Source organism: Hipposideros armiger, unplaced genomic scaffold (assembly GCF_001890085.2).
Source record: "Hipposideros armiger isolate ML-2016 unplaced genomic scaffold, ASM189008v1 scaffold_557, whole genome shotgun sequence".
NCBI classification, from domain to species: domain Eukaryota; kingdom Metazoa; phylum Chordata; class Mammalia; order Chiroptera; family Hipposideridae; genus Hipposideros; species Hipposideros armiger.
The window spans coordinates 1197414-1213934 of NW_017731907.1; the positions used below are offsets into that span (position 1 = coordinate 1197414).

The 16521-nt window shown below is 39.1% G+C and overlaps 1 protein-coding gene across 1 annotated transcript in view; it reads right to left on the minus strand.

The window, feature by feature from the left end:
* LOC109371253 (cytochrome P450 2J2-like) overlaps nucleotides 1-5807 on the minus strand; it is a gene marked incomplete at its 5' end in the record, with an annotated part of 32146 nt that extends 26339 nt beyond the window's left edge. Inside the window, one exon of the mRNA XM_019623663.1 lies at nucleotides 5490-5807. Within this exon, the coding sequence (XP_019479208.1) occupies nucleotides 5490-5807 (318 nt within the window). The remainder of the gene's footprint in view (nucleotides 1-5489) is intronic.
* Nucleotides 5808-16521: the final 10714 nt, after the last annotated feature.

Consider the following 16521-nt stretch of genomic DNA (forward strand, 5'->3'; position numbering starts at 1 on the left):
ACTGGCCCTCATATGTGGGATCCGAACTGGGGCTCTCTGGCATCCCAAGCCAGTTCTTAACCATCGCTCCACTCGGCCGGCCCTCTAAGCGTTTTTTATTGGGAAGTTAAACTTTTTTATTTATTGATAGTTAGATGTTCCAATAAAAAGTTCCAAATGGGTACAATTTTATTTTTATTACACAGGAATATGAAAAGATATATACCAAAGTACTGCAGAGTTATTACTGAGAGTGTTCGGTGTGTGTGTGTGTGTGTGTGTGTGTGTGTGTGTGTGTGTGTGTGTGTGTGTGTATGTGTGTGTGTCTGTTGGGGGAGGTGTGGTTATAAGAAGGGGTGAGAGTCTCTCTTATTCACTAAACTGTATTTTAAAATGTCTCAAAGCAGCCTTTATTGCTTTTATAGTTAAAGAGCATTTGTATCCAATAAAGCAAATAAGAAAAAAAAGAAACCTAAGGAAATAAGGACTAAACTTTATAACAGTGGTTCTTAAGCTTTTTTGAATCATACAGTCTCTTGAAAATCTAATATTAAAGACATATATATTATAAAGTGGGGTGGGTAAAGGGAACTAAATTATCATAATGTATGTACATTCCACTTGAAGTGGTAAAATGTTGAAACTAGCAGACTTCATTAAGCTATGTATGCATATTGCAATCTTTAGAGCAGCCACTTAAAACAAAATACAGTGATATGTTGAAAAACACTAAATTAAAATTGAGTACTTAAAAAAAACAATGTTCAAGTGACCCACAGGAATACAGGAAAGAAGAAACAGGAAGGAAAAAAAAAGAGAAAAAATAGAAAATAAATAATAAAATGGCAGACTTAAATCCTAACTTATCAATAATTACATTAAATAAAAATGATCTAAATTCCCCAATTAAAAGTGACTGGCAGATACAGGCAGCAAACAACCATGGATTAATTTGTAGCTCCTACCAGGTCACAGAAAGCTGGTGACCTGGGCCTAGACTGGAGCCCCTCCAAGAGGCTCCTGAAACAACATACTTGGAGGTTAGCTACACACCACAGCAGAACACCATCCAGTTAGCCCCTCAAGTGGCACACACAAAGGATTGTCTCAACAGGTACCAAAGCCTTCGGGGGCGAATTCCACTCAGTGGGGTAAGACCCCAGCACAGAAGCCCATATGCTATGGATGGGACCAAACTACAGCCAGTCGGCCTGAGGGGTAATCCCACCTACTGACATGCCAGTAGCAATCAAGGCTCAACTATAACAAGAGGACACACAAAACCCATACAAGGGATACACCTGCAGCACCTGGAGCAGGTGACCAGGGAAACTGTGCAAGGGCCCCAAGGTCACCTACCACATAAGGCCACCCAGCCAAGATGGGAGACATAGCTGATTTACCTAACACATAGAAACAAACACAGATGGGCAGCCAAAATGAGTAAACAAAGAAAAGCATCTCAAATGAAAAAACAGGAGAAAATTCCAAAAAAGAATGAAACAAAATGAAGGCAAGCAACCTACCAGGTAAAGAGTTCAAAACAACGGTTTTAAGGATGCTCAAGGAACTTAGTGAGAACTTCAACAAAGAGGCAGCAAGTGTAAAACAGGACATAGAAACCATAAACAACTAGTCAGAAGTGAAGAATATAATAACTGAAATGAAGAATGCACTAGAAGGAGTCACCAGCAGACTAGATGAAGCAGAGGATCGAATCAGCAATTTAGAAGACAAGGTAGCATAAAACACCCAGTTGGGACAGCAAAAACAAAAAGGAATCTAAAAAAATAAAGATAGTTTAAGAGACCTCTGAGTCAACACAAGCATAACAACATTCACATCATAATGGTATCAAAACGAGAAGAGAAGAAGCAAGGGATTGAAAATCTATTTGAAGAAATGATGACTGAAAGCTTTCCTAACCTGGTAAAGAAAATAGACATCCAGTCCAGGAAGCACAGAGAGTTCCAAACAATATCAACCAAAGAGGCACACACCAAGACACATCATAATTAAAATGGCAAAGGTTGAAGACAAAGAGAAAATCCTAAAAGCAGCAAGAGAAAAGCAGTTAGTTACCTACAAGGGAGCTCCCATAAGGTCATCAGCTGATTTCTCAACAGAAACTTTGCAGGCCAGAAGGGATTGGCACAAAACATTCAATTTGATGAAAAGCAAGGACCTATAAATGAAGGGTACCCTACCCAGCAAGGTTATCATTTAAAATCGAAGGACAGACTAAAGAGCTTCCCAGACAGAAACTAAAGGAGTTCATCACACCAAGCCAGTACTACAAGGAATGTTAGAGGGACTTCTTTAATACAGAAAAATAAAATCAAAATTATGAATAAATTAATGGCAACAGGTACATATCTATCAACATTTACTTTCAATGTGAATGGATTAAATACTCCAATCAAAAGTCATAGGATGGCTGGAAGGATAAGAAACCAAAACTCTTACATATGCTGCCTGCAAGAGACTCACTTGAAAGATACATACAAGATGGAAAGTAATGTGATGGAAAAACATATTTCATGAAAATAGAAATAAACAAACAAAAACCCCAAAACAACTGGGGTACCAATACTTATACCAGACAAATAGATTTTAAAACAAAGGCTATATTATAACGACACAAAAAAGGGCCCAGGAATTCCAGTATTGGGTATGTATCTGAAGGAACCCGAAATACTTTGAGGGAAAGTGTGCATCCATATATTCATTGCAGCATTGTTTACAGTGGTCAAGGTGTGGAGGCAGCCTGGGCGTCGTTCAATGGAAGAATGGATAAAGAGGAGGTGGTACATATATATGCAATGGACTATTGCTCGGTCATGAAAGAGAATGGGTTCTTGCCACCTGAGGTGGCATGAATGTACCTGGAGGGAATTGTGCTGAGTGGAATGTCAGACAGAGACAGATACAATGTAATTTTGCTTATATGTAGAATCTAAGAACAAAATTAACAAAGAAAATAGAAACAAATTCATAGATACAGAAAACATTTTGATGGTTGCCCGGTGGGAGGGGTTTGGGGGTGTGGGTAAAAAAGAGGGGACTGGATTAAGAAGCACCAATTGCTTGTTAAAATATAGTTATGGGGATGTAGGGTATAGCTAAAGGAACATAGCCAATAATATTGTAATAACTATGTATGGTGTCAGATGGGTACTAGATTTGTTGGGTGATAGATGGGAGGGATTGGAGGGCAGGGTGAAAAAGATGAAGGCATTAAGAAGTGCAAATTGTTAGTTACAATATAGTCATGGGGATGTGAAGTAAAGCATAGGGAATGTAGTTAATAATATGGTAGTAACTATGTGTAGTGCCAGATGGATAGTAGACTATTCAGGGGGATCACTTCTTAAATTATACAGATATCTAACTATTATGCTGTATACCTCAAATTAATATAAAATGATATTGTCAACTGTAATTGAAAAATTAAAAAAGGGGGAAAAGGTGAAGGGAAATAAAAGGTCTATATTTCCAGGTGTAAAACAAATAAGTCATAGAGATATAATATACAGCATAGGGAATATAGTCAATGATATTGTGATACCATAGTATAGATATGTTAGTATAGGTTCACATGGTTGTTGTACATATGGTGATCAATAATATTGTGATAGCGTAGTATGGTGTCAGATGGTTGCTGACCATTTGGTGATCACTTCTTTAGGTATATAAATGTTCAAAAACTATGGTGTACATCTGAAACAAATATAATGTATGTTAGCTCTATTTTTAATAACAATCTTTTAAAAAACCCTAAAACAAAACAAAAGGAAAAATTGATAGAATAAAAAAATAATGACCCACCTATATGCTATCTACAAGAAACTGATTTTAAGTATAATGATACAAGTAGGTTAAATGTGAAGCAATGGAGAAGCATACACAAGCAAATACTACTCAAAAGATATCTGATATGACTATATTATATCAGATAGGGTAAATTTCAGGCAAAGAAAATCACCAGAAATAAAGAGAGATATTATATAATAATTAGAGTCAATTCACCAAGATGATATAACAATTTTAATGCATATGCACCACATAAAAGAGCTGCTAAGTACATAAAGGAAAAACTACCAGTATTGAAGAGAAATAGACAAACCTGTAATTATAGTTGGAGACTTCAACATGACCCTCCTGGTATTTGACACAATCAGTAGATAAAAAGTCAGCAAGGTTATAGAAGAATTAACACCAGCATCCAATAAGATCTAGCTGACTTAAAGGAACACTCTGCCCAACAACAGCAGAATACAGATGACCCAGGGCTAGAGGCCAGAACCTCCTGCTCAGTCAAAAATCTGCGTATAACTAGTGCACATTTTTTTCAACCATGGGACTTCGTGCATGGGACTGCATCTTGGGTCATAAAGCCAAAAGTAACATACAAAGCATGTCCTCTGACCATAATGGAATCAAACTGGAAATAATTACCAGAAAGAAAACAGAAAAATGTCCTAATATTTGTAATTAAATGACACATTTCTTAAGCAAGGGAATAGGTTTAGGAGCTTAGCTTTAAAGTTCTATGACTAATCCTGTTACTTAGTATTACCAATTGGGTGTATCTCCCAGAAAGTGACAAAACCTTCTCCACCTGAACTTGAGCACACGGGCATGTGTTTAAAGTGCTCCCGGCATTTCTAGGGAAAGGGGAGCTAATACTTTCTGTGCACCTACTATAAGCCATGCTCTATTGACCAGTCACTGGTTTATTTAATCTTCACAACCACCTATCACAGTCTTGTCTCTCAGCAAGGCACCTGCATGGAGAGGCAGGAAACCAGCTGAGGATTCTTGAGAAAGTGTTGGATGTTGGAGAAAATGTTAAAGGAATTCAAAATGGTTGCAGGTTAGGGAGCCCTGATGGGAGATGATTATAAAGAATTGGAAAGAGGCTGGGTCATAAAGGTTCCAAGCGGCTCCCTAAGGAGTCTGAACTGTGCTAAGGGGTCTTAGCAGCCAGGAGGGCAAAGACAAGCTGGGGAAAGACGGTTTTAAATGATTAGGGAGCGTGGACTGCAGGGAGAAAAGGCTGCATGTGAGGGGCTCAGTTATTGTGGTGGTGGCAGCAATTCAGTTCAAAGCGGTGAGGATTTAGTAGTATTGTCATTTTACACATGGGAAATGGAACCTCCCAGCGGGAAAGTGCAGCTTTTGGGAAGGATAATAATATTAAGGAAGACAAGGAGATCATATTATGGGATGCTCCGATAATATTTAGCATGATAAGGTTAAATGAGTTAAAGAATGTAATTAGACTAGCACACTGAAATCGTCAACAGTTAGCAATATTTCACCCCTAGGAAAGGAAGGCTTCAGAATCATGCCAGTTGACAGTGAGGAAAACGAGGCTCAAAGTGGGTTTAACCAGGGCAATGGCTTTAGCGGCAGAGCCATCAGTCCTCCTGCCCTCAGTCCCCAGGATGGCCCTTGTGCCACAAGTCAGGGTTAGGACACAGCTCAGCACCACTGCCCGCTCCTACCTGTTGAAGCGACAGGTGTGGCTCCTTAAAGCCCATATGGAACAAGTTTCCAAAGATAGGCAGAATCGGGGGTCCAGGCGGGTAGTTGTTTGGACGCCGCCTTTTGAAGAAATTGGCAAGGAACAGAAAGACGACAGCACCCAGCAGGAGGGTGCGGGGGTTGAGGAGTGACCAGATGGCAGCCACTAGGCAGCCCATCGCCGCGAGGATGGCTCGGACGTCCACTAGCTCCACTGCGGTGTGAACTGGTGACAATCCCGGCCCCTGTGACTGCCCTGGCAGCAAGGCCGGACCTCCCAGTGTCCCTCCGCGCCGCCCCTCCCCCCCCCCACTTGGTCACCGCCTTTCCCTGCTGAAACTCCCCCTGATGTTTCCTGTCCCTGAGCTTCGCCCTGCCCCGCCCCGCCGCCAACGCTGCCTGGGAACTTCCCCTCAGCCACCCATTCTGTCACACAGATGTCAGGCGCTAGATTCCCAGGAGAGCCCGCAAGTTCTTCAAAAGTCTTTCTCTGAGACCATTCGGGCTCTTGGGCTTATGGTTTCAATGCATCTCAGCACCACAGACATTTGACCCCCGAGTTTTTCAATCTCCTTCTCGCCCAGGGATCAAGGATCTGAACCGTGCCTGGTGAACAAACTATCAGAAGCACTGACATTTCTTGTGCGCTCATTATATTCCAGGCAGCTCACTCACTTCTTTACATGAATTGCTTCATTCTGACAAAATCAGGCAGATGCTCTTCTTAGTCCCATCTTGCAGTTGAGGAAACAGAGGTTAAACACCAAATACGTGGTGAATGAATGAATCCACCGGTCTGCAAAACATGTAAAAGATGCCCTGTATTTGTAACTGTTTTGGACATTAAGAAGCATTACAGCAAAGCTCCGAGCTCTGACCCTAGTCCTTAGTAGGCGCTAATTAACGCTGAAGGGAGGCGTCTTTCCAAAGTCCAGAGGGAGACACAGGTCAGAGCTTAGCTTTTATCCTTCCAGCCTACATGGTTCCATTTTACTCCAGTTGTTATGCATCCATACAATGTTACTAATATTTATATAAATGTTATTTTTGTGGAATTATGATACCACTCTTTTAATAAAAAACCTCAGTATTATGTGTTTGAGGTCTCTCCAGGTTGGTGCATGTGGCTTTAGCTCATTCTCTTTAACAGCTAAGTACAATTCTATCATTACACCACAGTTTTTTAAATTGAGGTGTAACTGACATATAACATTATATTAGTTTCAGGTATACAACATCATGATTTGATATTTGTGTACATTGCAAAACGATCGCCAAAATAAGTCTAGTTAATGTCTGTCACCATGTATAGTTAAAAATTTTTTCTTGTGATGAGAACTTCTAAGGTCTACTCTCTTAGCAACTTTCAAATATGCAGCATTATTAACCATAGTCACTGTGCTGTGTATCACATCCCCAGGACTTATAACTGGAAATTTGGATCTTTTGACTCTCTTTGTTCATTTGCCAGTTTTCCATGCCCTCCAATGGCAACCACTAGCCTGTTCACTGTATTCATGTGCTTTTTTTTTCATTTTGTAAAGTTTCCACATATAAGTGGGTTTCTATGTTATTTGTTTTTTCTTGTCTGACTTAATTCACTTAGCCTAACGCCCTTGAAGTACACCAATGTTGTCACCAATGACAAGATTTCATTTTTTTAATGGCTGAATAATATTCCTTTACACACACACACACACACACACACACACACACACACACACACACACACACACACAGAGTCGTATTTCTATCATTTGTCATATATATTCATTCATCCCTCAATGGACATTTAGGTTGTTTCCATATCTTGACAACTGTAAACAGTGCTTCAAAGAAATGTGGGTGCATATATCCTTTTAAGTTAGTGTTTTTGTTTTCTTCAGATAACTAGCCAGAAGTGGAATTGCTGGATCATATGGTAGTTCTATTATTACAGCATAATTTACCCATTTCTATATCAATGAATACTTAGGTTAGTTTTCTCTCTCCTTCCTTTTACAGTTTTATTTTCTTGCGTTAAAACAGTACCGCAGGTGAGAAATTGCACCATTGACTTAAATGGCACATTTAAGATTAGATGAAGTCTATTGACTTCTTCTCATAGACTTTGTATAAATGAAGTTCTACACTTCACCGGAAAGCTGCAAAAATTAATGGTTTTAAATATATTTATAATAAACTGATTTAAACATCTTCTATAAGAAGAAAAATTAAGACCACTTATTTGAAAACAAAGAGGAAGCCTCAACTTTCAATCAACTTTCTCATTAGTTTCTTCCAAAGTAAGGTCTTAAAGCTGTGATTGACATTTTTTCTCATTATGAATACTCTCAGGACATTGTGGAAACTTGCAGTAAGTGCAAAGGAAAAAGAAGACGCTTTTCACTTTAAGAGCTTAGTATGATCAGTGTAGGCTTCTCTAGTTGAATATTGTTTCCTTCCTCTTTCATTAAGTGAAAATACAAATCAACACAGGTATTTGGTCCCCCAAATTTTAAATGTAGTATGATTTGTGAAAGGTCTTTTGTATAAGATTGTGTATATATTGTGTATATCAGGTTCAAGTTAATGACTTTGATTTATATTCTAAATAACAGTGAATAACACAAAAATTAATATCCTTATTTGTAACCATAATGAGATGAGCACTGGCATTGGTTTTCATGTCATTTGTCATTTTGTTCTTTTCCCTTTATGATCTCTGTCTTATAGTAATGATTGCCCAAATCATTGAGTTGCTCTAAAAAATGAAAGAAAGAAAGAAAGAAAGAAAGAAAGAAAGAAAGAAAGAAAAAAGAGAGAAAGAGAAAGAAAGAAAGAAAGAAAGAAAGAAAAACGAGAAAGCTTGAAATCTTTTGTTGATCAAATCACATCCATGGAAACATGTAAAGCAAATGAGTGCAATATTAATTGCACTGTAAGAAATTATCAGACTAGTGTCTTCATTGATTCTTATGCCTATGAATTCCTGAATAAATTGGTACTCCATTAATAAATTAATCATTAATTGTGAGTTTGACTATGCAGTGGTGTTTGTCAGCATTGATTGAAAATGTCTATCCAGAGAAGTAACACTGTATAAATATTAACAAATGATTTAGTTAGAGTATTTTTTGGTACTAACTTGTATGTCAAGTATCTAAAGTGAATTTGAGATGAAAAGTAAGGCATATTTTATAAGCAACAATGATCATTTTTTTTTCCAGCTGAGCCATTCTGCCACCTGTTGGCAGCTCAGCGGCTGCTCAGCTTGGGCCGGGACTCGAACCGCTGTTGCTCAGAGCTCAAACTTTTGAGCGAGCTCTTAACCAACTGAGCCACTCAGCCGGCCAATGATCATTTCTTAATTTGAAAAATTCTTATTTTAGGAATTAGAACAGTTTGATATTTTTATTTCTATCATTTGTCTTACATTTTCCACCCCTAAATACATTTTTTGGCAATTAGAAAACAAATGAATTTAGTTTAAAAATTGATTGATGTGATGTAATACTTATACTAAAAAATAACTTGACCTCTCATATTGTTTATATTTGGTTAGGATTTCTGAATTACCTGACAGTCAAAGGAATTTCGGTAATAACTATGATATAGTTATTTCTGTAATAACTGTAAATATTAAAAATATTCTTGGGCTCTACTTGTATATCTTTAATTCCCTGAAAATTAAAAGGGTAATCTAAATTGGCATACTTTAGAATATTCAAGGAGAAAGAATAACTACTTTTAATACCAGCGTTTTAGATTTCATGAAGATTTTGGTGAGGAATAATAGTAAATAATTTAAGTAGTCACAAAACTCTAAAAATGTCTTTCCATAAAATATGCAATACTTAAATAGAGCCAGACATGGAAGATCAGTATTTAACATTGGGTGTTTTGTGTTTACATAATAATATTGAAATTCCAAGTATAGCATTTTAATATTTGCCAACATACTTTCTTAACAGTGAATCCTAAATTACTAAACTTTAAAAAATTTAAGGAGAAGTAAAGTTTCTCTCAAACAAAAATTGATGGAATTTGTTGCCAGTAGACCTGACTTACAAAAAATGGTAAAGGAAGTTCTTCAGAAAGAAGGGAAAAAGTATAGGTCAGAAATTCAGATCTCCATAAGGAAATGAAGATCATTAGAGAAGAAATAAATAAAGGTAAAATAAATCTTTTATTTTCTTTTTCTTAATTGATCTAATAGATAACAGTTTGTTCAAAATAGAAATAGTAAGAATTTATTCAGTGATTATAGCTTGTACATAAATGATATGAATGATGAAAGAAACAGAAGAAAGGAATTGAAAACTGTCATAAGGTAGTTGCAACTTGCATTACTGATGGAGCAGTGTAGTGTTCTTTAAAAGGGGATTTGAATAAGTTGAAATCATACATTATAAATTCTAGGAAAAGTACTTAAGTTTAAAAAAAGAAATAAAATTGATGTGCTAAGAGAGAAGAGAAAAATGGAAATATATAAAATCCTCAATTAAAACCAGAGAAGAGAAAAAGAGGGAAAGACAAAAAAATATCAAGAAGAATGAATAAAAAACAGTAATGAACATGGTAGATATTTGTCTGTAGCAATAATTACTTTAAATGCCAATGGTGTAAATACACTAATTAAATGACAGTCTGTCAAAATGGATTAAAAAAAGACCCTTTCAGATTGTTCAATGTTAGTGTATAGAAACATAACTGATTTTGGGATGTTGATTTTGGTATCGTAAAACTTTGCTGAGGGCCAGCCAAGTGGTGCGTGGTTAAGAGCTGGTTTGGGATGCCAGAGGGTCCCGGTTCAGATCCCACATATGAGGGCCAGTGACACTGCCCTCTGCAGCTAAGATGCTGAACATCAGCTCAACCTGGAGCTGGGCTGCTGTGAGTCGCCCGCTACAGTGTAGGCTGCAGCCCCTGTGGCAGTGGGTTTCCATGGGCTACCGTGTGTAGCCAGCAGCCAGTATGAGCTGTCAGCAGCCGCAGTGAGCGGCCGTCCAGAAGCCGGTGACTGATCTGCCTCTCCCGGGAAGAGCGCAATGATGGTGCCAACTTGTTCCAGTGAAGCAATGTCCTTCACAACTAGACTGAAGAACAAAAGGACAGCAACTTGTCTGTTCCCCTTCTCCCAATTCCCCAGTGCTGTTCCCATCCCCAAATTCCCCAATGAAAATCTTTAAAAACAAAACAAAGCAAAACAAAACAAAACAAAACAAAAGACTTTGCTGAACTCATTTATTATTTCTAACTGTGTGTTGTGTGTGTGTGTGTGTGTGTGTGTGTGTGTAATCTTTAGCGTTTTGTACTTATGAGATAATGTTATTTGTGAACAAAAATAACTGTAGTTTAGCATAAAAAAATAAATTACCTGGGAATAAACAACCCGGAGGCATGTGCTGAAAACTATAAAATATTATTCAAAGAAATTAAAGAAGGCATGAATAAATGGAAAGACATCCCATATTCATTGACTGGAGGACTTAATATGAGTTGTGATATTAAAAAAAAACGGTGACTGTTTAAGTTAAAAAAAGTTTATTACAGTTAAAGACACATTGCCATTAAACCCCCTCAAAATACTCCCTTTCACTTCGAACACATTTATCTCATCATTCTTGCCATTTTCTGAAGCTGTTCTGGAAGTCCTCTTTTGTGAGTGTCTTCAGTTGCATTGTTGTGGCTGCCTCGATGGCCTGAATCATTTTGACTTTGGGGAAGAAGAGGCAGAAGTCACATGGTGCCCGATCTGGTGAATAAAGTGGATGAGGACACATCGTAATGTATTTATTTGACAGTAATTGTCATGTCACAGTGATATATAACATGGAGCATTGTCATGATAGAGGATGAAGTAAAGACAGTATGAATTTATTCCTGGTATGCAGGGCTGGTACAACATATGAAAATCAAATAATGTCTATTTTACATTAGTAGACTGAAGAAGAAAAATCATATGATTATATCAAATAGATGCAGCAAAAGCATTCGATAAATTCAAATGGTATTATTTAGGATTCCCCTGAGGATATATATGTATATACCAACCTTATAAGAAATTGGCTCACATGATTATGGAGGCTGACAAGCCCCAATCTGTAGTCAGCAGGCTGGAATATAACTACACCAGGAGAGTGGCTGATGGTATATTCCAGTCTGAGTTCCAAGAAGAGCTGATGTGTCAATTCAAGTCCAAAGGCAGGAAAATATCGATGTCCCAGCTCAAGGCAACAGGGAGGAAGAATCCCCTTATTTGGAGTCAGGTCAGTCTTTTGTTCTATTCAGGCTTCAACTGAAAGGTCAAGACCCACTCATGTTAGGCAAGGCAATCTACTTTACTCAGTCTATTGATTTAAATTTTAAACTCATCCAAAAACAGTTCCACAGAAGCAAAAAGGATGTTTGACCAAACTTCTGGACAACTCATAGTATAGTCAACTGGACACATAAAATTAACAATCACACCAACAACCATTATGATAACAACTCTCAGCAAATGCGAAATAGAGGGGAATTTCCTTAACCTGATAAAGAACATCTACAAAAAATCTATACCTCATATCATACTTCATGATGAAAAACTAGATATGTTTCTAATAAGATCATAAACAAGGCAAGGATGTCTTCTCCCACAACTGTTTAACAATCACGTAAAACTACGTTAATGTTTTTCCTGTGGGTCACAGTGCTATTTGGTGAGATGGGGAAAACTGCAAGAAGGACAGGTTTGGTGTCACCGTGCAGCTGCTGACTCGAATGCTCCCGCATACTGATCCTTCCAAGTCATAAGGAAGTGTCTTGGAATGCTGAAACCGGAGGAAATAATCTCGGTAAAGCTTCCTTATCTGATGGTCTCAGAATGCTGAGTCCATCCATAGGGATCGTAGGTATGTGTGAAAACACAACTTGCCTTTCAACACAACGAGTTTCGATGAAGCAGTTGCCAGACACCTCGAATCAACAAACTGGGATGAGATATCCAACTTTACTTCTTTGTGGCAGCGGAGAATAAAAGCCTTGTGCCCGCCACATTCTGGGCTTGGTCCACAGAGGCTTGAGAGCCCTGACCCACATTAACTCGATACTTGGCTCTTGTATTTCTTAACCCTTTGCCACCCCTCCTCGCGCTCCCCAGCACCCCCCCACACACACACACACCTCGCCCCCAGTCATGCAGGAACGCAGGAAAACATGGCTCTTTGGGCCATGTTAAATTTGATGCATTTATTAGATATCCAAGTGGACATATCAAGTAGACAGTTGAATGCTCAGGTATGGAGTCCTGGGAACAAGTGTTTTTGTTTGTTTGTTTGTTTTTTAAGATTTTTTTATTGGGGAATTGGGGGATGGGAATAGCGCTGGGGAATTGGGGGGAAAGGGAACAGACAAGCTGCTGTCCTTTTGTTCTTCATTATAGTTGTGGAGGATGTTGTTTCACTGGCCCAAGTTGGCACCGTCATTGCGCTCTTCCCAGGTGAGGCAGATCAGTCGCCAGCTTCTGGACGGCCGCTCACTGTGGCTGCTGGCCGCTCACACTGGCTGCTGGCTACACACGGTAACCCATGGCAACCCACTGCAGCAGGGGTTGCAGCCTAAGCCGTCACCAGCGATTCATGGCAGCCCAGGTCCAAGTTGAGCTGGTTGTTCAGCATCTTAGCTGTAGAGGGCAGTGTCACTGGCCCTCATATGTGGGATCCGAACCGGGGCCCTCTGGTGTCCCAAGCCAGCTCTTAACCAATGCACCATTCCACCAGCCCAAGAAATATTTTTAAGTCATGGGATTGGGTGATGCCACTTAGGAAGAGTATTATGGAAGAGTAAATAAAGAGGTCCCAGAAGAGGCTCTCAGGAATGCTAGCACTTAGAGGTGGAACGGAAAAGGAGACAAGAGTCTTTAAATAAAGACCAGCCCATTGGAGAAGCAGAGAGAAAGCCTTTGTACCTGCTAGCAGGGGTGAGAGTCTGAAAGTGCAGTAGTGGTTAGCAGATGCTATACAGTCCTGTATAATAGACTGGTGAAGAGAAAACAGAAGGACATGAGGTTGGAGCAATGCAGACGTCAGTCAATAGTTCTCAAAAAGATGGAAGGGTAACAAATCTGGGAAGGTACATTCAGAAGTTGAGGTTTGGAACAAAACAGAGTATTTCGGCAAGTCTAACAAGTGCATACCATGATTGCAAGTTTAGCAAGAGAAGCTGGCAGGATCTTGCAAAAGGTATTGCAAGAAACAGTCAGTCTGCACAGGGGTAGGAGGAGAAAAAGGAGAATCTAGCATCATGGAGGGCATAAGAAAAAATATTTTATAATATTTTTGACATATAGAAATGTTTATTTTTTAAAATGTAGTCAGAATTTTTTTTTTCAGGGCTTCACAGTTTAGTGTCATGCTTAGAAAAACCATCCTGACTGCAATAACACAATATTGGACATTTTCTTCGGATTCTTTCATTTTGGCTCTTGTAATCTCCCTGACTTTATCTGATTGATATTTTCCCCTGCTCCAGTTTACTGCAGTCATGCTGCTGTCCTTGAATATGCCAGGCACATTCCTGACTCCCAGTATTTGCAATTGCTAATTCCTCTACGTGCAAAACTCTTCCCCAAAATATTTGCTCACTTCTCTCCATAACCGCCTTCGGTCTTTGCTCAGAAATTATCTTCTGAGAAAGAATTTTTCCAACGACCCAATGCCAAATTGACACTGCTCCCCTTCTTGCTTCCTTTACAGCATAAATTCTCATTCAGCATAATACGTGCTCCGATATTTGTTTATTCTCTCTCCCTCTGATCCTCAATAGAATGTAAGTCCAACAAGGGTGGAGTATCTTTTCAAAATCTGTTTTGTTCTGAACAAATGACTAGCACGTAGTGGATGCTCAATAAAAATTTGTTATTTGTGTCAGCAGATGCAAAAAAGAATAAAAATAATTCAAATTTTCGGAAGTTCAGGAAATAGAGCAGTCTGAGAGACCTTAAGTAGGTCAAATATTCAAAATGATAATGAAAAAATTAGATTTGTAAAGCAAAAATGAAATATTGTACTCATTAGAAAATAACTGCTATGTTTACATTAGTGCCAAAGGTTTCTAAAAAATGAAAATATAATCTTTGTGATTATAATGATAACGCCTAATGCATGTGGTGCTTGTTAAGTATGGGCAACATAAGAAGCATTTAAAAAGCATTTTTCAAAACTAATTTAATCTGAGGAAGGTGAGATGGGACAGCTGAGGCACAGGTGAAGGACCTGGTCAGAGGTTATTATCCATTAAGTGTAAAGACAGGATTGGACTCAGGTGAGCTGCACTCCCAAACACTCCTGTTGTTCTCTAGCTACTTGAATTTCCCAATTGTTCTGTTTTCTGTGGCCACGCCCCTCCTTGAGGCTTATTATCTGTATCTATAAAGTTGAGGGAATGGGGTTAGGCTGCAGGGTGAGTTGGATTTTTTTAAAGCAAATGGTGTTTACAAGACCTTTATGTCATTGGTACAGTTTGAAAACTAAAAGAACAGATTAAAATTTGACCCGAGGAATTCCAAGGACCCCCCATAAAACACTGTTGATGTTAAGTCCAGACAATTAATAAAGAGGCTGGATATCAAATTAGGGTTCCGAAGATTTTATTAAGCTGAGCTCAGCGACCGTCTCCCCAGCTAAAGGAAAAACGGTATCCCAGACTCGAGGGTCTGGTTTTTATAAGGCAGGGCTATATGTAAAGTAAGTTACAGAAGCTAAAAAGAATGTGTAGTTATTCTAGTTAAAACCGCATCCCGGTGTTGCAACAGTGTTGTTATGTCCAGGTGTCTTAACAGTACATCATGACCGGGTTGATAAAGTTAGTTCGCTTCAAGGCTTCCTGAAATGTTAACATGAAGGAGCGGGGAGGAAGGGGGAACTGCAAGGCCTGAGGAAGGGGGAGGAAGGGAGAATTTCAAGGCCCTAGGAATGTTGTTCTTTAACCTTTTATTCCCCAGCAGAAGCAAAGCGGGTGTACAGAAGCAAAAAGAGCTGTTAGCTCCTGTGAAACGGTCTAAGCCAGTTGTGACAAAACTACTTCTGCAAAACACTCTTAATATTGCTGTTGCAACCCATTTCTTGTAAAGCTAGGCGTTTTATTGTCTTAATGGGAAGTTCTGCTTAGAGTCTAGCTGGAGTAGCTGAAGTATGATTTTTAAAAGTGAATCTGTCCGGCTGAGTCTGTCTGGCCTAGTGTCCGGGCCGAGATCCTTACATTGATTTCTGAAAAGTATGTTTTCCCAAAGACAGGCAACACTAGGATAATTTAGAAAGTTCAGTTGAAGTTCTGAGGGGAGCCAGAGAGCTTTGGGATGCGATGGGTTGAGCCCGCCCCCATATGGTCACAAGGGAAAATGGCAGAAGCAAGTTATATCCTTGTTTCCTACCAACCACTGTGTCCCTTGACTTAGAGGGAGTAATGAGAGTTTGATCATCTCACTATTTTTCTAGAGAGCATCCATTGTTTAAACTGATCACAGGATAAACATTCCTTAGTGAGCATAGCATCTTGGCTCTTTCTAAGGTGGGGCCAGCTAACCTTTCCATCCCTGGTTCCATCTAAGGGCGCCTCTCTATTCCCTGCCATGCCGGGCACACGCCTCACTCTGGGCGCTGCAGGTATGATCCTGTGACCTGGAACGCCTCTGCCTCCTTTTCTATCAGAAGAAACCCCCATAGTCTTAAAAAACCCAGTAGAAATATTTATGTGACCCCTTTCCACCAAGAGCTGGAGTTTATTGGGAGGATTGGAGTGTTTCTTTTGACCTCGCATCCCTCAGACTCTAGGACCCTGCAACCCACTAGCAAGCTGGTTCCCTTTGCTTTCAAATATTCTTAAATGCATTTTATCCTAAGAGTTGTAAACAACAGAAAACAACTATTGGACCTTAGGCACCTGCATTTCCCACCATGACTACTGAAACATGCTTTTAAATGGTTTCCCTGCCTCCATTCCTTTTCTCCTTCAATCATTCTCCAAACAGTTGTCAGAGTGATATGTTCAAAA